The sequence below is a fragment of the Polypterus senegalus genome, chromosome 7 (assembly GCF_016835505.1).
Source record: "Polypterus senegalus isolate Bchr_013 chromosome 7, ASM1683550v1, whole genome shotgun sequence".
NCBI classification, from domain to species: domain Eukaryota; kingdom Metazoa; phylum Chordata; class Cladistia; order Polypteriformes; family Polypteridae; genus Polypterus; species Polypterus senegalus.
The window spans coordinates 152195994-152220642 of NC_053160.1; the positions used below are offsets into that span (position 1 = coordinate 152195994).

Consider the following 24649-nt stretch of genomic DNA (forward strand, 5'->3'; position numbering starts at 1 on the left):
GAATCATTTAGAGACATTGCAAAAAAAAATATCTAAGTGTCAATGAGTACAAAAGGAAATTACAAACTGGAAGGAACTCTGATAAGAAGGGATCTGTCAGACCCTAAGTCACAACCCAATCAGAAGACAAGTTTTTGCGGATCACCAGCTACCATTATAGATACCTCACAGCCCAAAAGCTTCAAGGACAGCTTAACAGTTTAACAGTCATTGTAAAAAGCAAATCACAGTCTCTACTACAGAGAGCAGACTTTGTGCTGCAGGTTTGACAGGGCAAGTGGCAGTAAGAAAGCCATTCCTTAAAGGACAAAATAGGGCCTTAAAATACCAGCTGTGGACTACCGCAGACTGGGATAAAGTCTTATGGACCTTTGAATCAAAATTTGATATTTTTAGTTTTTCACGCAGGGTGTTTGAATGCCACTGAATTGGTGAAAAGATAATTCCTCAGTGTGTGACACCAACTGTCAAACGTGGAGTAGGAAGTGTGATGGTCTGGGGGTTCTTTTGCTGAAGGAAGAGTTGGTGATCATCAAGACAATGACCCAAAACACACCTCCAGGCTATATGCTATACTTTGTCAAAAGAAAAGAACACGAAGGCACACTTTACAACATGGATTGGCCAGCACAATCTCCAAACTTAAGCCCCACTGAGTTAGTTAGGGATAAACTGGACAAAAGGGTGAAAGCAACCAACAAGTGCTATATATGTGTGGGAACTTCGGCAATAGTGTTGGAAAGATCTTTCTGACCAATAGTCGATTTCCCTTCTAGAAAAAATGCCATGTGTGTGTTTGGCTCTTATATCAGCAAAATGTGGTTACTTTGATAAAACAAAATACTTGAATAAAATTTTGAGCACTTAATGATTAATTGACTTATTTTTTTTTATTTGCCATTGTTTTAAGTCTTGATTTCATGATACATTAAGACATTAAAGTTAATGCATTTCCATAAAAACTAAAAAAAATGAGGTGTTCTAAAACGTTCGACCAGTAGTATGATACTGATATTCATCCAATATGCTGGCATGTTAACAGCTTCATCTTATTCCTGCTGCAGTTTACTTACGTTTTTGACTTGAGTCTTAAATACTGTACCTTCCAGCAGGACCAAAGAGTGGGGAAATGTACAACAGCTTGATGACAATTTGCTGCAGCTCCATGGCGTTGTTTGGAATTGTGGCTCTGCAAGAACTATGCACATTGCGCACACCTTTTTTTTGGCTATAACGGACTATATAACTTTCTAAGAAAATTCTTTACACAATAAAATATTACAAAGAAATAATTGAATTAAATATTTTCCAAGTTTCTTATTGCATAAATATTTTTAGATTTGTGTATCACCCTGGCTATTTGGAACATTTTTTCCCTTGACTGGCTTTAAACTTTTTTAACACAACAGAAACAAACGTCAGGTTTCTATGTAAGGTTGCCCAGAAGTTACACAGAGTGACATTATTGGTAAAAAAACATATAGCCGGCAGCACATCATCACATTGAAACTTCTTGTGGGTTTTTGGATTATTAACATCCTGTGTGTGTTTAGCTTTTACAGTAAATTATTTAAGGACACTATTTCTAACTTTGATCTTAGTTTATGTCTTTTTAGTCCTTGTGGCCTGCCACTCGCAATGTCTTGGTAGTACACCAACCTTGCACCTGATGCTACTGGAACACACCCCAGCCTCATTTCAAAGTAGAGCTGGGACTAAGTGAGTTTAAAAGTGCTACCTTAAAATTCAATGGATAAATAAAACATTAAAAATGTTTATTTTAGTATAATTAAACTACAAAGACAAAACATGAATAATAATTGAATTGAAATGGAGCTCATCCAATTATAATTATTATTGTTACTATTACGGATGGCAAAATGAAGCAGTGGGTAAGACTGCCATTGAACACTTCCTTGGTTCAATTCCTACGCCCAGTCATTTTCTAAGTGAAGTTTGCAAATTGTCAGTGTCTGTATGAATTTTCCACTGAATACTCTGGGTACCTCCCATGTTCCCAAAAATGCTGATATCAGGTTGACTGGTATCTCGAAAATTATTTGTGTGGGTATGGGTAATCCCCATGGATGGACCGACAACCTGTCTAGAGCTGCTTCAACTAAATCTTTTAAATCTGGATAGTCCCCAGCCCCCAGAAAGTCTGTAATGGATTAGGCAGGATTGAGAATGTTATTGTTATTATTATTTTATACTTATTAACTCCAATATCCAATATGACTTACAAAAATTTGCCAGCACTAATCCACTTGATTATAAAATAAATGTGTTACTTGCTAACAAACTTTATGTAACTGAAATAAAAATCCTTTCAGTGGTCACTATGCCAAAGGGAAAAGTACTATTCCTAGCATCCTACTACCACTCTACAATTCTGTGATCTGCCCCCAGAGAAGGACAGGAATAAACAGAAGGCTAAGCAGGTAAGCTTGCTTGACCTATTATGCAGAAAGCCACATCAGAAATCAGAATTTCTCGTTATAATTACTGAATTGCACCAAATGCTTTTGATGGTAGGACTGCTGCATCAGGTGATAAGTGATTGCATTTCTGGTGGACACAAAACATAAAGTTGCAAAAGCCCTCCTGAATATGAAAAACCTTCCACCTAGTATCTGCCATAATCCCCTTTTATTTGGATGCCATGTACTCAAGTCATGTTTGTGAATCATTAACCAGATAATAGGCTTCCTCATCATGTTCATAGGTGGTTACCAATACATTCTAAAAACTAGATTGATTCAGAGGTATATCTGATGTGAAAATGCAAACACTACAGTGTTATAAAAACAAACTAGTGTTTTACATATATTTGTGGATTTCATATGAAAGTTATCAAAATCAATTCCTAATCTCCAAACTGATTAAAAAGTTGTGTAGAAGAAATTGAGCACTAACTAGTATGCATTATCCACAGAAAAACAATCTAAAAGATCATAACAAAACATTTATACAAATGACTGTTGAGCAGGATGACTTTTCTATTATATTCAGTGGGATTGCCCCCTAAGATCTCAAATAATATAAGTCATTTCAAGCAAAATATTTGGAAAACTGGGGAACAAAAAGTTTTAGTACTTGTCCCAAACAATATGTGCGACTTGACTATTGCATTCTCTAGGTCTTGCCAAATTAGGATAAAAAAAACTTGGCTATCAACTGTGAAGTAAGAATTCTAGAGCACAGGAAGTTTCTACCAGATGTTCTGCATACTTTAAGAATTATATGAACACTCACCTCACTGGGCAGAAATAAATGTATGCATTGAAAACTGAGTAGCAGTGAGACCACAGCTTTCACCAGAAATGCTTTCGAAAAAGCTTGAAATACTGTGCAAGTCAAGAAAAATAAGGCATTTTCTTTCAATTCTTGCCTCACTGAACACATCACAATAACTGAGCTTCAGGGCAGCATCAGTCACGGGAGAGTTTAAGCTGATGCTTCAACTAGGTATACTTTGGGAATTAAAAAGTGACCAGTTTAGCTTAGTTGTCATGAGGCCACTATTGGATATTGGAGAGCTAAACTAAGTCTACAAATTGAATGCTTATCTGATGCCTTATGCTGAAAAGCTCCTATAAGAGCTGGGGCAAGCACCTTGCATTATATAATTGTAGGGCATTAGTAAATGTGCTTGAAGGACTACAGCTGTGTCACTCATGATGGATTATATAAAAATAACATTTCTGAAAGATAGCTGACTGTTTATCTAGAGAGTGGAAGGCAAAGAATCATGTGCTATTTAAGACAATTGGACAACAAACGTATTTTATGCTTTCATTTGTATATTGGAATCCATAAAATCTGTGTATGTGTTTTTTTAAAGATTTTGAGATCCTTTGGTTAATTGAGAAGGTATCAGATTTACAATTCAATTTTGACTGTGATGCAAGTTTATTGGGACTAAAAACTGCACAGTTAACATTGTATTATTATACAAGTGTAAAAACTAACATTAGTTTATAGTCCATAGTATGTGTTGGTTCTACATAGTATATTTTTTTGCTGTACTACTGTATTTTTGTTGTAATTCCACTTGGGTTTGGTGAATGCACAGGGGTGTGAAATAGGGGAAGATGCAATCCCTCTTGTATTTAGACAAGCAATGAACACATCACAAAAATATATCTGTTGGCAGCTGTACTTCATTTTTATATGTTTCATCTCTGACACATAATAGAATTATTTAGTTTAGTACTAAACATTGCATGTTTATAATCTATAGTTCTGCTTGGTGAAATTAACACGATGATAAACCAGCATAAAAGAAACTACGTACACTTTGACATTTAATAAAAATAGACTACTTAAAAAGGTTAATTGTTTTATTTACATATTTTAACCCTGCCCTTCTTTACATTACTTACTAGATTAGAATGTGTGTGAAATTTTACATAATCAAATTTTATTTGGTTCAGTCGCTGTGGTTAATTAGGCTACACAAAAAGAAAAATGTAAAATCAATAAATTATTCAAGTACTCTCTGATGTTGAAACTACAAAAAAAAAAACCCTGAAACCTTTGTTTCTGTATATATTAGTACAGTGTCATTCAACATTATCCTTTAGCACCAAGGTTATTGTGAATAATGACACATCCTGGAAAGTCTCTAAAAGCACATATACTTATAAAACAATGCTTTTATGAAGATCCAGTGCATCATAGCGCATCATTTTTATAACGTCATACATAACTACTCCTTTTCTATTATCAGTCGGCTCAAAACTAGAACATTTATTTTTATACTCCATAAATGCCGATGTGTCAATATGGGCTTTTCATTCTGTAACCGGCAAAAAAAAAACACACAACCTCGTTACCAAGCACTTCAATGGTCTCAGACTGTTCTAAAGGGCTTTTATGTTATTTCTGCCCTCTGGCAAGATTTGAAGGAGAATCGTAACTTTTTAGAGATGGGGATGTATTGCTTTTAGCCACACAAAAACTGTTGAGCAAGAAGAAAATTATAAAGGCCATAGGATAGAGGACCATTGTCCATATTGGATTATTATATAAAAATAATATAACTAAACAACACAAACAACTTTATGGAGTGCACTTAAAAAAAGGAACTATGAGAAGGGAAACAATACCGCTAATGTCAGAAATTCCTCTATTTAAAGCAAATGCAAGTTAATACTTTATATTTTGCTTCTGCAAATTCAACACCTTTTATCAGACTTAGACTCACTTAGTCTTATCTTTAGTGCATTCTTTACATTTCAAAAATTCTGCAAATCATACCCTTTTAGAACCTACAAAGGGTGAATGAGTATAAGCAGAACATTTTTAATAGCATTTCTCCAAGACATTGAATAACACGGGTATATCAAGTTTAATGTCTATATGTTTAATGAGCAATGTCCCATTTAGAGGCATAAAATGTGACAAATATTTATATTGTGTGCAAAAGTTTGGTAGTTCCAGGTAACTGTCTGCTTTGACTAGACAAATGTTTATTTTACTGTAGTAGACAATTTTTGTTTCCCTTTCTTTAACAGATGCTAGACTTAAAATGTTTCCAGCCTCAGTAGTAATTTATAAGCCTTTTGTTGTTCACAATTACAGTGAACATTTTTACATTTTATTAAAATACAACATTTAATCACAGTGGTTTAAATTTGGCTTTTTAAACAGTGATCAACTGAAAAAGACTGTTTAATGTCAAAGAGAAAATAGAATTTGCAAACAGATCTAAATTCATTAGAAACATAAACACAAAACAATTGACTGCATAAGTATTCACCAACCTTTATAACATAACTAAATCATAACTAGTGTGGCCTATTGGTTTTAGAGGTCACATAATCAGTTAACTGGAGATCATTATTAGATCAAAATGAGATATCACAGAATACTGCAGCTGTGCTTTGATGCTCCAACAGAAGAACATGTAGGGAAAAATACTTACTGCAGGCCAATTATTGACTAAATAATGCAATGCACCTCAAAGTAATTCAGAACTCACTACAGATACAGTAAGCCGATGATTTAGTAGTAAACCAACTACAAGTATGTAGTACATACTCTATCAAATAAGCAAATGAGGGGATCGTTCCTCCCCCACACTATGCGACTCTTCAATTCCACCCCTTTAAACGTTAACATTATACAAAGTTATTGTCCGTTATACCCGCATTTTCAACACTCTTTAATTTAATATTGTTTTATATCAGTATGCTGTTGCTGGAGTATGTGAATTTCCCCTTGGGATTAATAAAGTATCTATCTAATTAAATCTCCTTTCTTCACCAAATAGGAGAAGGAAGAAATGAAAGAAAGAATTGTAAAAGTAGTGCAATAAATGTTTTCTATTAAAGTACTTTTAGAAGCCGGACTGTTTCAAAGATTGCTATAAAAATACTCGCTGAAGATAAAATGAGTAAGAAAAAACATGTTTTGAATTATTCTTCTTAGTGTTAATATAATTCTCTCTAAATACTGCAGGACACCCTATTGCCTGGATTTAGCAAATGATAATGCCAGACTCACTGAATACACTACTATCAAAGTCTGCACGTTAAAGAATGCTGCCTGAGGCAGGATATAATTTTTGCCACCTCATCTACACTATAAATGATTCATGATACAATGATCCCATAATACAATGCATCCTCGGATGAACAGAAAAATAATTAATAAATAAACTGAACGGGCATCACATCTGATCATCAACCTTTGTTTTATGGGGGAGAATGAGAGACAAGTTTATTTAGTGAAAACGTATGAAAGAATTTTAAAGATTAGCTTTAAAATCAATAAAACAGAAAGAGGCATTAAAAATAATAAAAATGTATCACTTATACCACTTCTGTTTAACCCCTGACCCCAAATAGATACTAGCTCTTTTCAAGTAAACTTGTGGGGTGCAAAAATAAGAGAAATTTAACAGAAATTATATGCATGTCTGACAACTTATTAGCATTCCAGAAATTAACAAAATGACAATCAGTATATATACACAATGTGATATGTGAAAAATCAGGAAACTGAGTGTCAATAACAAGCACTGATACTATGTAGCTTTTTCCTTCTAGGCTGTAGGAGAATTTTGAACATTTATAATGAAAATATTTCTCACAGTTTGTTAAAGTAGAATATAAATAAGCAGCAGCATATATATTTATTTATCACGGTTCTTACTCAACTCCTTTTTTTTTTATTTTTTGTATTCTAATTTTGTACATATGTATAAATTGCTGCAGGAAAATACATCCTTTACTGAGGTGCCACCTGAGGCAATTGGATTGTCACTTTACCCCATGCAGCAGTCCCGACTACTACGTTATTTCTCCAATACTCAAATATAAAGGATGGAAACACTATACTAAAACAAATGCAAAAAATAAAATATATTTTTCATTCTGTGTTCTAAAAGAAGCAGGTCAATTTTTGGTGACAAATTAAAATAAATATATAAATAATTTTCAATTATACAGATGTACAGGTGCAATAAAGTATCTGTCTACACTATCCTTTGATGTAAAACATACTGCGAGTATAAGAGAACATATGAAATTGAGAATGAAGAAGTCCAGATGCATTACAGCTTTATCTGCTGTTTCTTTCTATTCTTCGGCAATGAAAAAAAGATACAAGAACTATGCATTCTAATCACATGACTTCAGGAAAGTATAAAGAAAGACCACAGCAAAGAAATGAGTGTTCTATTGTGGCTGCTGTTCAAAGTAAAACATCAGATGGAACAGCTCTCTGGGTGCTTCCACACCCTCTCTTCCATTCTAACAGAAGACAGAAAATGGGTTTTTGTCAAATTCCTTCCTAGAATATTATTTAACCTATTTCTCCCCTATAAAAAGAGATGACAAAAAGCTCTTGGTGGGCAGGGAGAGAGGAGAGAAATAAAATAATGTCCAAAGACATGCAGGTTAGGTGCATTGGCGATTCTTAATTGTCCCTAGTGTATGCTTGGTGTGTGTGTGCCCTGCACAGGATTTGTTCCTGCCTTACGTTCTGTGTTGGCTGGGATTGGCTCCAGCAGACACCCGTGACCCTGTGTTAGGATATAGTGGGTTGGATGATGGATGGATGGATGGATGGATGGTGAGTAACAGTAATACAAGTATATGCATTATGTATGCTAGAATTTAATACCAAAGTCTTCCTTCTTAATTTGTTTATTTGCTGAACACCTCCTACTGATCATTATGGGGATTAGGTTAATTAAGAATGTAAAAAATACATTGCCTGTTGGAAAAATAAGACATAGTCAAAGCAAAGAGTGACTGACATAGTTTAGGCAGAGAACTAGAGAAAGGGTGAAGAAAATCACTGTCATGTCCTGATAAAACAAATAATACAATCAGACCAGAGGTATAAAGGTTACAGTCTAGTGCAACACTCTTGGTCATTTCCACAAGGGCACAAACACAGGATAACTTGGACAGAGGAAACCAGTGGTAATCTGAAGCACTTTATATAATCTGTGCATTGTATAGAAAGTAAAAGGCACAAAAGCTTTAGAGAGATTTACTTTGTATTTCAGCTTGTTACACAAGAATATTCAACACACCTAAAAAGAGCAATGCATCTTATGCATCCATGTCCATTCAATGTGAAACTCTTCTCCAAACATTAGACTGCTAGCTTCCTAGGAAAATGTTTTTTTAATTTAAAGGAGAACAGAAATAACTTGTCATTATATAACGATTTTTTTAATTTTATTTTTGCACACTTACAATAGTTTATAATGTTTCTGCTCTGCCTATTATCATTCAAAGTAACAAAATAACTCTTGGTCAATAATTATAAGCGCTATACCATATTAAAAGAACTCACAGAAGCAAAGACCATAAATGTTAAATTGTTTATATCAAGTGGTACTGAATTTTAATAAAATCAAAACAGCTAAACAGTTTGCAGCTTTTAAAAGTATTATTTTACAACATACCCTGTCCAGGAGGATTAGATGCCATTTCTTACAATTGTTGGAATCTGTAAAAAAACAATTTATTAAAAAATAAGCATTAAATTTGTTATGGGAATCAAAACAATAATACAAGAGCAGAGGTTGCAAACTAATAAAACATTGACTTCTGCAAGTAAAGCAAGAACATGATAAACATTTCAGCAGCTATAAGCCAAAACTTATAGCATAAAGACAACCTTATCAGTTACTTCTCACATTCAAAGGGTATCGTGTTGTAACAGAATTTAATTAGTCAGAGCCTGGCATAGCCAGTGGCTCCTAAGAACAGTCTAGGTGACAACCAAGAATAGTTTGGTGACTACTGGAAAGTTAGTTGACAGAACGGAAAGACGGCAACGGGGACAGGGTGGGCTAGCACCCCAACCTGTGTCTGCAGTGAGGAAGAACCCCAACAAGCTACGGAAAGCCCTAAAAAGAGATACCCCCAGGAGATCCTGGGGGACGAGATCTCCAATCGGACGGACAAAACGTTGACGACCCATGTGAACGGACAGACTATGAGTATAACATGCATGTGCGGAAAGCTGTGCAAGAACCAATGTGGCCTAAAAATCCATCAGGCCAGAATGAAGTGTTTTGAGCGGGAGAAGGAGGTACAACGCACAGGTCTTGGACCTGGTGAGACCCAGTCCCTCCACGCACCTGAGTCTCCCGACTCCGGCAGAGTAGTTCCACAGCAGCAGATTAAGTGGCCTCCAGCCAGCAAACGGAGAGATTGGATGCAGTTTGATCAGGACGTGTCCAAAATTTTTTCCAAGCCACAGCCAAAGGAGATGTCGACAGGCGACTCCAAACAACGACCACGATCATCATCAGTTATGCCCCTGAGAGGTCCACCTCATATTCTATGAACCACAGGGCCCTCAATATACATCAAATACGGCAAGAGCTTCGAACCCTCAAGAAGTAGTACAAGACAGCTGCTGATGAGGAAAAGCAGGCATTGGCAGAACTGCAGAAAATCCTGCGGAAGAAGCTGTTGACCCTTTGAGGAGCAGAGTGGCACAGGAGCCGGGGAAGAGAGAGAGCGAGGAGGTGGGCAGCCTTTATTGCCAATCCCTTTGGTTTTACAAAACAACTAGTAGGGGATAAGCGCAGTGGGTGTCTTGAGTGTTCATCGGAGGAAGTGAAGTGCTTCCACCAGGACACATTGAGCGAACCTAGGAGAAATCATGATCTCGATGCCAATAAAGCCCTCATCAACCCTGCCCTCTGAATAACAGCATTCAAGCTGGGGGAGCCAAGTCTGAAGGAGGTTGAGGAGGTCATCAAGGCAGCCTGATCAGCTTCCACTCCAGGCCAGAGCGGCGTACTCTACCTTGTCTATAAGCACTGCCCTGCACTTCTCCAGCACCTATGAAAGAACTTGAAGGTGATCTGGCGAAGAGGGAAAGTCGCTGACCAGTGGAGGTGTGCTGAGGGAGTGTGGGTCCCTAAAGAGGAGAATTCCAGGAACTTCGACCAGTTCCGAATGATCTCCCTGCTGAGTGTAGAAGGAAAGGTGTTTTTCAGCATTGTATCCAAAAGATTGACAGAGTTCCTCCTCAAGAAAAACTACATCGACCCCTGTCCTTTGGGGACTCCTGGAGTCCCTGGCTGCCTGGAGCACACAGGTGTGGTAACTCAGCTGATCAGAGAGGTTCATGAGAACAGAGGCGATCTTGCTGTGTTGTGGTTGGACCTGGCCAATGCCTTTGGGTCTATACCACACAAGCTGGTTGAACTTGCACTACATCGCCACCATGTTCCCAGGAAAACCAAGGTTCTGATCCTGGATTACTATAACAACTTCAGGATAAGGGTCACTTCTGGGTCAGAAATATCAGACTGGCATCGGCTTGGCAAGGGAATAATAACAAGGTGCACCATCTCAGTTATTCTCTTTGCCTTTGCCATAAATATGGTGGTCAAGGCAGCCGAGGTAGAATGCAGAGGGCCCCTGACTAAGTTGGGTGTACGACAGCTCCCGATAAGAGCCTATATGGATGATCTAATAACCATCACGATAACATCGGTCCCAGGGAGTAGGTGGATCGTACAAGGACTTGAGAGACTCATCACATGGGCAAGGATGAGTTTTAAGCCTTCCAAGTCAAGGTCCATGTTGCTGAAGAAGGGAAAGGTGACTGATAAGTACCGATTTGCTATTGCGGGAACAGTCATCCCATCCATCACAGAGCAGCCAGTCAAGAGTTTGGGGAAAGTCTTTGACTCAAGTCTGAAAGACACAGCTGCCATTCAGAAATCCACGCAGGAGCTTGGGACATGGCTCACCAAGGTTGATAGGTCTGGCCTGCCTGGTAGGTTTAAAGCCTGGATCTATCAGCACTCAATCCTGCCCCGGGTCCTATGGCCTCTACTGGTATATGCAGTCCCATTTTCAACAGTTGAGTCCCTTGAAAAGAAGATCAGCAGCTTTCTTCGGAGGTGGCTGGGACTCCCACGCAGCCTCACCAGCGCAGCACCATATGGAACAAGGAACATCCTGCAGCTACAATTTAGCGGCCTCACAGAAGAATTCATGGTGGCACGCACCAGAGAAGCCCTACAGTACAGAGACTCCAAGGATTGTAAGGTGTCAGCAGCTGGCATTGAGGCGAGGACAGGCAGGAAATGGAGGGCGGAGAAGGCTGTGGAGGTGGCAGAGTCACGCCTGAGACAGAAGGCTCTGGTTGGCACCATGGCAACAGGTAGAGCAGGTCTGGGCTACTTCCCAAAGACCCAGGTCGGCAAGGCCCAGGGCAAGGAGATAATCCATCTACTCCAGGAAGAGGTCCAAGTAGGGGTGGAGGAAAAGAGAAAGTGAGCAGGGCAGTAGGACTCCGGCAACAGGGTGCGTGGACAAGGTGGGAGAGTACTCTCCAGCGAAGGATCACATAGTCGAACATCATGCAGGGAGATTTCTTTCATGTCCAGTTACTGGTGCAGGTGGTCTACGATGCCCTGCCAAGCCCAGTAAACCTCTACGTCTGGGGTAAGACCAAGACACCATCCTGCCCACTCTGTTCAGGAAGAGGCTCTCTAGAACATCTACTCAGCAGCTGCCCTAAGGCACTGGAAGACGGCCGCTACCGGTGGCACCATGACAAGGTGCTCAAGGCAGTTGTTGAAATTTATGCATGTATTAATACATTATCTGAAGATCTAATCCAGTTTAAATAATTTTTTTTCTAGAAGGACAAGATAAAAACAAATTACTCTAAATTTAAATTTCATTGGACAGTGAACACTATTATAGCATAAAATGTTTTTAAGATTTAAACATCAAAGTCCTAGCCATATATTAAGTATGGTCCTTATTATATTAATCATCAGGGGCAGGAAAAATGCAACGTTACAAATGACATTGTTTTTTCAGGTGAACCTTGCAGGTCACAAGCTATAAGAAATAAGATTCTAATGAATGAATACTAATGATCAAAGTGTACTTGGCATGCTTTTGTACAGGTTAGACATGAAGAAAAAAAATGTGTCAATTTGGTTTTGATGAGATTTTGACTGTTACTGAAAAATAAACCATAAGAGGAAATCCAAGTAACAGGAAAACAAATATGGAAGCATAATACTTAGTGTATTTTTAGGGAACATTTTTCACAGGCATTAAGGCGTCAGAACAAGTCTGACAACCTGCTTTCAGGTGTCTTTCCAAGTTCATGCAAGAATTCTGTTGAGGTGCCACGTTAATAATCATTACAAAAGCAATGGATATTTGCATACATTTCCACATAACTGATGGAGCTCTTCCTGCTGCTTTTTCATATTAACACTGTACAGATTGCTTGTTTCTGTGAATAGCAGATGAAAGATTCAAAGTTGCCAATAAGTACTTGAACTCTGCATGCAGTCGGGTAACTCCATTTTGCAAAAAGAAAGTATTTCCACAAAACAAATTCAAACAATTAAAATGAGCATTTGAAAATGTCACACAGAGAAATAAAGCTTTGGGTACAGGTTTATCATTAGGACAATGATAAGTGCAATATTTGTCAGTGTGATGTCACAATGGCATATGTGAAGTGAGCTCAGGCCAGCAGAGGCTCCACATATGACAGGGGAAAATGTAATGTTTGGATCAAGGATACTTGTTTAAATAAATAAAAAAAATAAAGTGGAAACAAAAGACGTACCAAGCTTATCTATGAAAAAGCAATATCACACTAACTAAATTATTTAGCTTGAGTGACTGGATAAACAGATGAACAAACAAATCAATATCCAGAATTTTTAAAAACATAGATGTACGTGCATACATAATAGATTTAGACATTTTCTGCTATCTAACTGATCTAAGAGTTGTGTGAATTAGAATTGCTGGAGCCACTGTAGGCCATGACATGACTGGTGTTTTTTTTTTACGATACTTTATTAATTATTAAAATTACACTACAAGGAATACAATGCAACATCTAACTAAAACTTTTCTTAATTATTTGTAATACTGTATATTAAGTACTGAAATTAAACACTGCAACACATTTAGAAAATGATAGAACAGGCCATTCAGCCCAACAAACCTCACCAATCCTATCCACTTAGTTCTAAAAAAAGCCATCAAGTCTAACTTTGAAAGTCCCTAAAGTTCTGCTGTTTACCACATTACTTGGTAGCTTATTCCAACGGACTATGGTTTTCTGTGTATAGAAAAACATTCTAATGTTTGTGCGAAGTTTACCCTTAGTAATTTTCCAATTGAGTTCCTGTGTTCTTGAAGAACTCATTTTAAAATAACAGTCTCAATCCACTGTATTAATTCCCTTCATAATTTGAAACACTTCAGTCATGTCACCTCTTAATCTTCTTTTGCTTAAAGTGAAAATGGCTCAGCTCTTTTCATCTTTCTTCATAACACATCCCCTGTAGCCCTGGAATCGGCCTAGTCACTTTTCTCTGGACTTCTTCTAGTGCTGCTATGTTCATTTTGTAGCCTGGACACCAAACTGCACACAGTACTCTAGATGAGGCCTCACCAGTGCATTATAAAGCTTGAGTATAACCTCCTTGAACTTGTACCCTACACATCGTGCTATATATCAAAACATTTTATTAGCATTATTAAATTGTTTTCTGAACACAGTCTGGAAGTTGATAGTGTTGAGTCCACTACGACTCCTAAATTCTTCATGTAAGGAGTACTCTCATTTTTACTTCTTACGTGTAATACTTTACATTTACTGTCATTAAATTTTATCTGCCACAAATCTGCCCAAGCCTGTATGCTGTTCAAGTCCCTCTGTAATGATTCAATGGATTACAGATTATCTGACAATCCGCCAAGCTTGGTATCATCTGCAGTCTTAACCAGCTTGTTATATTCAAAATAATATATATATATATATATATATATATATATATATATATATATATTTTTAAAAAGAGTAGTGGCCCTAGCACTGACCCTTGTGGAACACCACAAAAAATGTCCTTTTATTATTCCTATTTGTCTGAATTTAAAATGGAAAAAAACACCACTACCCTAAAAAAAAACACCTCAATATTTTGCACCAAAAAAGAAAAACCCTTGACTCAATTCCAATTATTTTCTACAGTTTCCAAAATAAGACAGACAATACTCATTTCGAGTACACACCACACATCAGTCTTTGATAATTCTTCAAGAGATAAGCCTTTATATTTATACTAGGCCCTTCATTCATTGAGACAAAATGAGATTAGACTGTTTTACATTAAAATATATATAAATTATATAATGCTTGAATATATAATGTGTTTAAATGCTAGTGTGCTAAAGGTCCATTTCCATAATGTTCCGTTTTCACAATAAAGCCAAACTTGTTGAAAACTCTCTGTTTCTAAAAATGCTGATTAGGGTTTCATGTTATTTTGAAGAATGATGCTCTACATCCACTTCCTTTAAGGACTTTAATGTTTTCTGCTACTTGCTACTCAGGCTAGATTTTCTACTTCATGTACATGAGAACTCTGGTTAATCAGAATGTGATAGGTGTGAACATTGCAGTCACATTTGACAAACAATTCAATGGAGGTTCTTTTATACAAATATCTCAAACACCTGTACAAGATAGAATAATCCTAGGTTCAGAGTCAGTGAAACTGACATTATCAGATTTCCCTTTGTACCTGGAAAAATGTTAACATTGTTGTTCTAGAAACATTATTAACCTTCAACCAATCAGCTTTAAATTAAATCTCTGATATTATAAACCAAAAAGGGCATAAAAGAAAAACTAAAAATCCAATTTTCCTATTTGTTATAGAAAAATATTTACCTTCCTTCGTCATTCACACAAGTATATGCTAATAAGTATATTTTGCACTTGACCAACTTCTGTCTATACCAACATTTATGTTTAGGAGAAAATATTAATTTACTGTGTGAACTCCAACTCCCTACTCAGTTTTAAATACCTCTTATTGGCCACTTACTACAAACTAAACTACAGTTTACATAAAGTTAAATGATTCGACAAACTCAGTCTTTTCCTGTAGTTTATATCTTAAAATCTGAAAATGACATCAGTGGCACTTGTCGAAATTTCCTGGCATTTCTTTCTTATAAAATGATGAACAAAACTGCATACAGTACTCAAGGTATAAAGTGCACTATACACCTCACAAACCAGGGTTCGATCTGATTTTAAAATTAAAAAAAAATCACTAATTTATTTGCAGGTCACTAATTACTTTTATAACAGAATTGCTGGAAGTGATCAACTTTGAGTCTAAAGAACAAATCAGTTTTGGTCACTAAACAATACAATTTATGACACACATCTACACTCGGCCTTAAAAGATACATTTAAGAGTTCAACATTAACTTCAGCTGCATGTTGTAAACGTGGGAAGAAATTACACATATTCAAGAAGAGTGTATTAACTACTCACACACTGCAATCCAGGAGTTTTGGGTAAGCGGTGTTAACTGCTGCCAAATTATATTTAAAACTAGCCGTCCCCCGTGGCTCCGCCTGCGTAGTAGTGAAACAGGAGAAAGTTTAAAAATCAATAAACAAGCAGGTACCACTAGCTAAGCGGAGGAAAGGTACGCTCAATAACGTGGCGAGAGGTAGACCGATTCGAACGGAGGCTGGCCCGGCTCCCCCACTCCCGACGTCACTATTCCCCTTCCCTCAACCCACTGCCTCTGTCTTGGATTAGCACGAATAAATCGCTCCTGCAAGCATACTGCGATACTTAAGAGTGATGAAAGAAGTTCCAAAATCAACTGGAATGTTCAGACAAGTTATTGAAAAAAAATAGATATAAATCCGTAAACTAGTTCTCTAGTGAAAAGCGGACAGACATACAGACAGTCGTTGGATTTTAGATATAGAGAGAATATACATTAAGTAAAATTGTTGATTCTAAAGATAATTCTGAACACTGCCACACTTGTTTAAAATAAGCCTTGCCTGAGTCAGATGCATTAGACTAGGAATCCCTTTATCATAGGGTTGCTGTACTAGCTATTGGTTGTATTTTTAGCCAGTTTATTAATTGGAAGCATTGTATCTTAATGTAACACACTTTTAGCATAAATGTACTTTACTCAATGCATTACTTGTTTTACTCGCACGTTTCAGTTGATCTCGGCTTTTTTTTTCGTTTTAAATTAAGCTGCCAAGTAACAATCACGTGCAATTAGAAAATATTTTAAGAAGCTATACCGCTAACTTGACGTCATTAGCACTTTTTTGGAAAGAAACCGAGGCAAAAACTTAAGAACCATGTAATATTTTGATGCTTTTCAAAAAAAGGCTCGACTTACAGAAAAAAAAATCGTAACTTTATTAGAAAGCGTGCACAAGTACACATTAAGACGATGCATAGGAAAACAAAAGGTATGCAGCTCACGAACTAAAATTGTGACTAAATTAGTAGCGTCTATTCATAAACCTCTGGTTTTTAAATTGATTTGAGTACATATTGTCGTGTGTAATTTTCGTCTTTAAAAATGCAGGGTTACATAATTTTATTTTTGTGGGGAATAAAGAGGCAGGCATACGAGGTATAACAAGTGTTCAAATCAATTCCGATTAACATAGTAATATCAAATAAAATAACGCTTCCATGTCTATTTACTCCAGTTAAAGTTAGACGTCAACTTTAACTGAATTACCTGCCAATTCAGGGACAAGTCGCATGTGTCGCTTAAATCAATCTTTATTGCATATGACCATTTAAAAGTGAAAAGGAATACCGTTGTGTATAACGTTATATTTATTCCTCAGTCCCGATCTTATTAAAATACATGAATACTGACGTTTTCCTCAAGGAGTGAGTTATTTATATAATGCATTCCATTATTTAGTAATTACTTTTATGAATGCATCAATGAGCCTTTCTCATTCAGATTGTTCGATATTACTCTAATACTGAAGTGTTTTAAAAAGACTCGAATTAATCATTTTTGTATATATTCCAAACACATACCTTAGTACTTAATGTTGAGCATTGACAGTTCGTACGCTACAACAAATGAACGCGTTCTATACCGCAATTTATTGGCTCACCTTTAAGTCATTTAGTCTTCATACAAATTGTACAAAGTGCCAATGAGTCGCCGCCTGATGACGTTATGTTTAAGGGGCGGAGTGTTTAATCGCTTCTTCCAATTGGGAGCCTAGCACACTGAAAGAAACGGGTTAATAAACTGCAGTTAATATAAAATGGGAATGAAACACACTCTTTGCGTTTAACAAAAATTAGTATAATAAATATGCGCAGCTATCTGTTTTTAGAATCCTGAAAGACTAAAACAGCACTTGTCGTAGATTTTTCATTTTGTATTTTTTATTTTGCTTTCCCTACTGTATTTAATTCGCTGTCATTTTTTGAAAAAAAAAAGGATATATCACGTACACCGAGATAAACAACAATGAAATTAAATACATCTGCCTTATTTTTATGTAAATAAAAGGGTAAGATAATCGAGGCATTGGCAGAATGTATTATTAATTAAAAATACTTGAAGGTGTATTTAATGCGGTCAGAAGGCTTGTCTTGGCTTTGTAATGTTAACAGTCCCTTCCTACGCACGTAACAGTAACCCCGGGTGTGTGTTGAACTGCTCACACCAAATTGGGTTGAACACAAGCGATGTTGAGTGTTATTTACAATTTACATATTTTTAACAGCAATATATTGCAGTTGTTCATTGCATATTATAAAACTTGCCCACAGCCCTTCCCAATTAGCTGTTGTGAGAGTCAGTGTAAATCCCAGCAGCACTGTATGTATGGCAGAAGCAAGCCCAGCATGGGGTTTTTATTCCATCACAGGGCACCCTCTCACATATATACACTAATACTGGTTCAGTTTAAAGTCATCATTTAACCAGACACGCGCAGATTGCATGAGGAAAACTGGAACGGCAAGAGAAAAATCCACACAATAACAGAAGGAATGTGTAGATATTAAATAGAGAGTTCCCAGGCTTGATTTCAAAATCAGTACTAGGTGGTAAAATATCAAGTGCTCTAACTTTTTAATTTTTTGTATAAAAGCATGAACTTTAAGCTTTAAAAATCACCATCCCCTCTACCCGTAGAAACACGTTTAAAGTTAAAATCAAGATTTTTTTCCATTGATTAATTCATTTATTCATTTACTGCCTATTTAATCCAGCTATTTAATCCAGTCATTCATAATGTAATATTTCTTGTTGCTTATATTTTGAAATCCATCCATCCATCCATTATCCAACCCGCTATATCCTAACTACAGAGTCACGGGGGTCTGCTGGAGCCTATCCCAGCCAACACAGGGCGCAAGGCAGGAAACAAACCCCGGGCAGGGTGCCAGCCCACCGCAGGGTGCGCACACACACACACACCCACACCCACACACCAAGCACACACTAGGGACGAAATGTAGGAAGTAAATGCACTGGATAGCGCTGCAGCTTCCTGCATATAAAAAATGGCCTATTCATTGTATAAGCGAAGCGTGCACATTCTCCTATTTGGGTTTACTCTCTGTATTTTGGAAACATCAGCATTTTCCCAAACATTTCTCAGATTCTGAGCCTATTTCATCTGTTTTGGAAGCAAAGTAGAAATCAGACCTGGACAGCCAGTCATGGGGCACATTCAGACACCCAAACAAACTCTCGTACATTAGGCCAATATGAGTACCCATTCAACTAAACACACACATACTTGGGATGTGATGGAAAAAGACAAGCATTCATAGAAATCCTTCCTGTACACTCTGGAGATAGTGATACAGTATGTCCCTGAAGCAGTGAGGCAACAATGTGGAACATTACATCATGATGTCAACATACAAGTATATGACCATCTAACATATCATTGTATAAGGGTAAAATCCAAAAATAAGTGCAGAACAGGTTCAGATCTAGATGCATAAAGAGCCTCATGTTAATGCAAAATGTATTCTGGAGGTTATTTATAAAATATACTCAGCAAAAAAAGAAACATCCTCTGACTTTCAACTGTTTTTACTTTCAGTAAACTTAATGTGTAAATATTTGTATGAACACTAAAAGAGTCAACACCATAAGACATAAACTAAAAATGTTTCACAATGTGTCCCTGAATGAAGGGAGGCTCAAAATCAAAAGTACCAGTCAGTATCTGGTGTGGCCACCAGCTGCTTGAAGTACTGCAGCTGTCCTTCCTGTCTCCCTGTAGCGCTGTCTTAGGCGTCTCACAGTGCGGACATGGCAATTTATTGCCCTAGCCACATCAGCAGTCCTCATGCCTCCCTGCAGCATGTCTAATGCACGTTCACGCAGATGAGCAGGGACCCTGGGCATCTTTCTCTGGGTGTTTTTCACAGTCGGTAGACAAGTCTCTTTAGTGTCCTGCATTTTTAGAACTGTGACCTTAAATGCCTACTTTCTGTAAGCTGTTAAGGTCTTAACGACCATTCCACAGGTGCATGTTAATTAATTGATTATGGTTAATTGAACATGCATGGAAAAAATTGTTTAAACCCTTTACAATGAAGATCTGTAAAGTTATTTGGATTTTTAAAACATTATTGTTGAAATACACAGTCCTGAAAAAGGGACATTTCTTTTTTTGCTGAGTATATATTGTATTTAAGTGTGTACATCATACTGTAGTCATGTGTATGATCTATGCATGGAAACATTTTAATTACATGTCTGAGATTTGTGTTAAGTGTACATGTTTTGTGATATTTTGTCCCAAAATTTAACACCTATAATGCAAAATTAATGCTCTTTGAAAATGTGTTGCTAATTTGGTCATAAAAATTTCAAGTGGACCTCCCTTACATTTTGCTTTTCTTCCAAAACAGGCATATGTGTCCTGGAAATGTTGAACTCTATACAGAAGACAATTTATGCAGTTGCCTGGGATGCTAAGGCCTTTCTGATGAAACACCAGCCAGTGGCGTCTAGAAAGCCATGTTTTCTTAATTAGTGAAATGCCGAGAATGTGTTTTCCACTCTTCAAAGTAAGATCCACATAGTAGTATGCACTGGGATGGTTCACAGAGGACTCTGGATTTTTTATATTATGATGAACAGCATTAATAGTTTCTGGTTATGAATTCATCATTTATACCTGTTTTGTCTAATTTAAAATTGAGAGGGTCAGTGAGTATCCCAGCATCAATGGAAGCAAGGCAGGAAACAACACTAAATGGGGTGGTAGTTCATCACAGGACACTGTTATGCTCCTACCCACATTCACTCACACCAAGGCAATTTAGAATCACCAGGGGCCTCATGTATAACGGCGTGCGTAGAACTCGCACTATAACATGGCGTAAGCACAAAAGCCGAAATGTGCTTACGCACAGAAAAATCCAGATGCAGGAATCTGTGCGTACTCCATCTTCCACGTTCTTCCGTTACATAAATCCCGATCAGCGTGAAAACTAACGCTCGTGCACACGCATTATGTAACGCCCCAAATCCTCCCAGAATTACTCCTATTTGAATATGCAAATCAATATAAATCGCCCTTAAGCGCAGGCTTCTGTGAAAAGACAATGGGAAAAGCACGGGGAAAATATAAGAATTTCAGTGAATACCAAGTGGAGGCAAAGGCAAAACATACTATTTGTTCAAATAAGCCGTGGTATAATCAAAAAAAGGAAGTTGATCGAGTGGCATAGCGTGTTGGAGAAACTTGAAAGCTCACGTTCACAAAATCGCACAGTGCCGGAAATAAAAAAGAAGTCACATATCAAAGTCGCCGTGGAAAGCCGAGTTGTAAGCCTGTCCGAGTGTCATATGAAAGCTTATTAGGGTACAGAGATAAAAGCCACACGGTGGGGAAAAAGCACAAAATGTCCACTTCAATCTCGACATTTCCACTTTAATCACGTAGTTTATTTTGTCATTAAAGTAGAACATCATAAAATTCATCTTAAAATTGTTTAATTAACCAGTTTCTAAAATCACATCGTAATTAAAGTAGCACATTAAATGCTTTGTTTTGTATTTGATTTTCTATGTGCTCTATGTGTGTGAATCACTACTTGTTTCTTAAACCGGCTCTCTTCCTCCAACTGGACACAGAATCCATTACATTCGTGATATTACAGCTCTCTGAATAACTAAAATACTGAGATGTATACGTGATGTCATTTTCATGATGATAGGAGTTAAAGCACGTTATTAAACATGTTTCACTTCGATGAAATAATTTATTGCAGCAGTACTCAGGGGCGGCTCTAAGCTTGTGGTGGCACTGGGCAGAGGAAGAATCGGTGGCTCCTTCACCCGCCAATGTCAGTAAAGTATCTTATGCACGGTGGATGGCCACGTATGTTGCAGACACTAGCCGCCTCGTGCTCATGACACAAGCATTTAACTTTTGCCGAAATTTGTCGCTGCGTTTTTAGCTGTGTTGTTATTTTCTCTTTCTGTTTTATATTCAATATATATTGGCGTGGCCGCCCCAAGAGTCCTTGCTTTTCTTTCCCCAAGTAACCGATCGCCACACAATCAGCTCTGTAATAGAAGTTAAGCCATCTGTAAGCTTAGCGCCGATTCTTCAAAACGTTTAAAGAACATTGAAATATCTTCGTAGTACATGTTTAATTATTCTATCCTTAAAGACACTCCCAGTGAAGAATATAGATTATTTAAATGAAGTTAAAGTTTTATCTGTATAATTTAACAAACATATTTTGCTGCATTTCACCTTAAAAATTATATCGTCATCATATGTAAATACGCGCTTTATAAAGTGGCTCAGGTTGTGCGATATTATAACTGTAGTGCAAGTTTACAGTGGGGTGATTGTACATATAAGTACAAACAGTTCTACAAGGAGCACTTGATTGGCTGCATTTAAAATTCTTGGGATTAAACTGTTTTGAACCGCGAGGTCCGTACAGGGAAGGCTTTGAAACGTTTTGCCGTGGCTGAGACAGCGTGTCCTTGAAGCTGTATACCGATAATTCTCTTTCCGATCAGCTGCTGCTGTGATTCACACTCAGATACAGTGATATAAATACTCTGAGTGGTGCAGTGAGAGAAATATGGAAAAAGATGATCCGCTGTGGCAACTCCTAACGGGAGGAGCTGAAAGAAGAAGAAGTAGGAGAAGTGAGAGTAACAACGCTAAAGCAGTTAAGGCATTTGGAATACTATGGCTGTTCCCTGGACCATTATATTGTTACGAGTTAATTACAATCAGATGCATTACACTAATAAACAATATGCGGTTAGTTTCGGTGTATTTATAAAGCCGCGTCATGAAAATAATGAGTAATCACACAAGAACAGTAGCACTGCTTTGACGCTGGGTGCCGCCAGTTTGCAAAACAGAGCGGAGAACTTGCGTACGACAAGACATGAGGTACCGTGGAAAAGTGCGTGGCTTTACGCCAACTGTAGGTTTTATACATCGCGATTTGAACGTGGAAAAGTTCTTCCGCAACATTTTTGTGCGTACGCACCGTTTATACATGAAGCCCCAGGTAACCAAATACGCCTGTCTTTGGGATGCATGGTGGAAAATCCATGCAGACATAGGAAGAATATGTAAATAGTGACCAGATTTCAGATTCATACCCCATCTCCCGGAATTGTTAGGCAGAAACAGCACTAATCATTGCACCCCCGTATTGCCTTCATTAACAAACTGATTTCAAATCTACCATTATTGATGTACACATTATAAAATATCAGAGGAGAACATGCCAGGAACTCCTAACACTTTTACAGAGATAAATTAAGAGAGAGGAGATCAAGATTTAGTTTCTTCTGGGATAAACTAATGTCTCCCTGTAACACTGTATTGCAAAAACTGGTTTCTGAAAATGATTGGCAGACAAATGCATGTTAGGAGGTTATTATGCAGCGTGACAAAATGGTGCATTGGTTAGCACTGCTGTTTGGCAGAACTATCATCCTGGATTCCATCCCCATTCTTGATGCTGTTGGTATGTAGTCTTCTCTTTTCCCTAATGCCTATAGAAGCTTTTATCCTGTTGCATTCTGTGTATCCCACTTATATGCTAAAAACATGCAAGTTAGTTTAATTGGCCCTATATGGGTGTGGCTGCATGCACGAGTGAACACTGCAAAATATAAGTGCCCTATTCAGAATTGGTACTTGCCTTGATCCCACTGTTGCTAGGGTAGGTTCTGACCCTACTCAAACCTAAATTGGATTAAATGGTTCAAGAATGTTGTGTTTTTTAATCATAATCTTTAGAATCAATCGTTTAATTGTGATTTAAACCTTAGCTACTGTGTATAAAAGTGCTTTATCTTCTATCTAAAGGAAAACAGCATGGCATAGCAGGAGATATTTCATTCCCCCAAAAGAAAAAAGATGATTGGGAATCCCAGGGCAAATAGCAAATACTTCAGGTATTAATTTAAGGATTTCATGCCAGCCAATGGCTTCCTTAAGCAGCCAACTGGAGAGTGGGCAGCTACTCAGGGGAGAGTAATGTACAATGAGTGTTGTCACACCTTAAAAAGTATAAACTGTAATTTACAGTTAAAAATCACAGCAATTCTACTTATCATTGTAACCATGTAAAACATAATTTACAAACTGTCTATTGAGATCAGCAACATGTGAGTGCATTAAATGTTAGCTTAATTTAAAGTAACATAGTCATGGGCATTGGTAATAGGAATATTTGGTGCCACCTTTAAAGTAATAAGATCTTTGCCTTAAGACTACTAATACATGCCATACAGTGAAGGTTAATGAGCAGCAGATAAAGTTCATTGACTGTGCAGTGAGAAATGAATACATCCATATGGAAAAATCTACAAACCCAGAACCACAGGAGAGTTTACACAGAAGGGTGTGTTACAAATGTGGTGACAACAAAAATGGGGGTGGCCGGCAGCACTGCCCTGCTAATTGAAAAGACATTTAAAGAATGTAACATTCAGCCAAGAAAAAAATCCAAAGCAAAGTTTGCACAATGGAGCAAAACAAATCTTGGGGAATATGCAGACCTACAAGGTTCTGAAATAATTTACTTTAATGAATTCATTGAAGTGTATATGATTTGTAAATAATAAACTGAATAACTAAGTACTGCCTTGGAAGCTGACCTCTGGGGGAACATTTGACGTGATGTGTCTGGCATGCAAGACGACGTTAGCACCAAGTACAACACAGCTGCCAAGTTACAGTCAGGTAAAACTTATCTCTGAAAGAGAACCAAGTTGTTGAAATGTTTTAAAATTAGTGCTTTGCAAAAAGATTCACATACTGTACCAAC

The 24649-nt window shown here is 37.3% G+C and overlaps 1 protein-coding gene across 2 annotated transcripts in view; it reads right to left on the reverse strand.

Moving 5' to 3' along the window:
- The window catches only part of LOC120532914 (ints3 and nabp interacting protein), a 31814-nt gene extending 14279 nt beyond the window's left edge, over positions 1-17535 (reverse strand). The window contains exons 1-2 of one of the 2 annotated variants that reach the window (XM_039759402.1): positions 17461-17535; positions 8930-8973 (exon numbers count right to left, since the gene is read on the reverse strand). In XM_039759402.1, coding sequence (XP_039615336.1) covers positions 8930-8954 — 25 coding nt within the window. In that variant the 5' untranslated portion in view covers positions 8955-8973; positions 17461-17535. Of the gene's footprint in view, positions 1-8929; positions 8974-17380 lie in introns of both variants that reach the window. The other variant, XM_039759403.1, reaches the window with a different exon arrangement.
- Positions 17536-24649: the final 7114 nt, after the last annotated feature.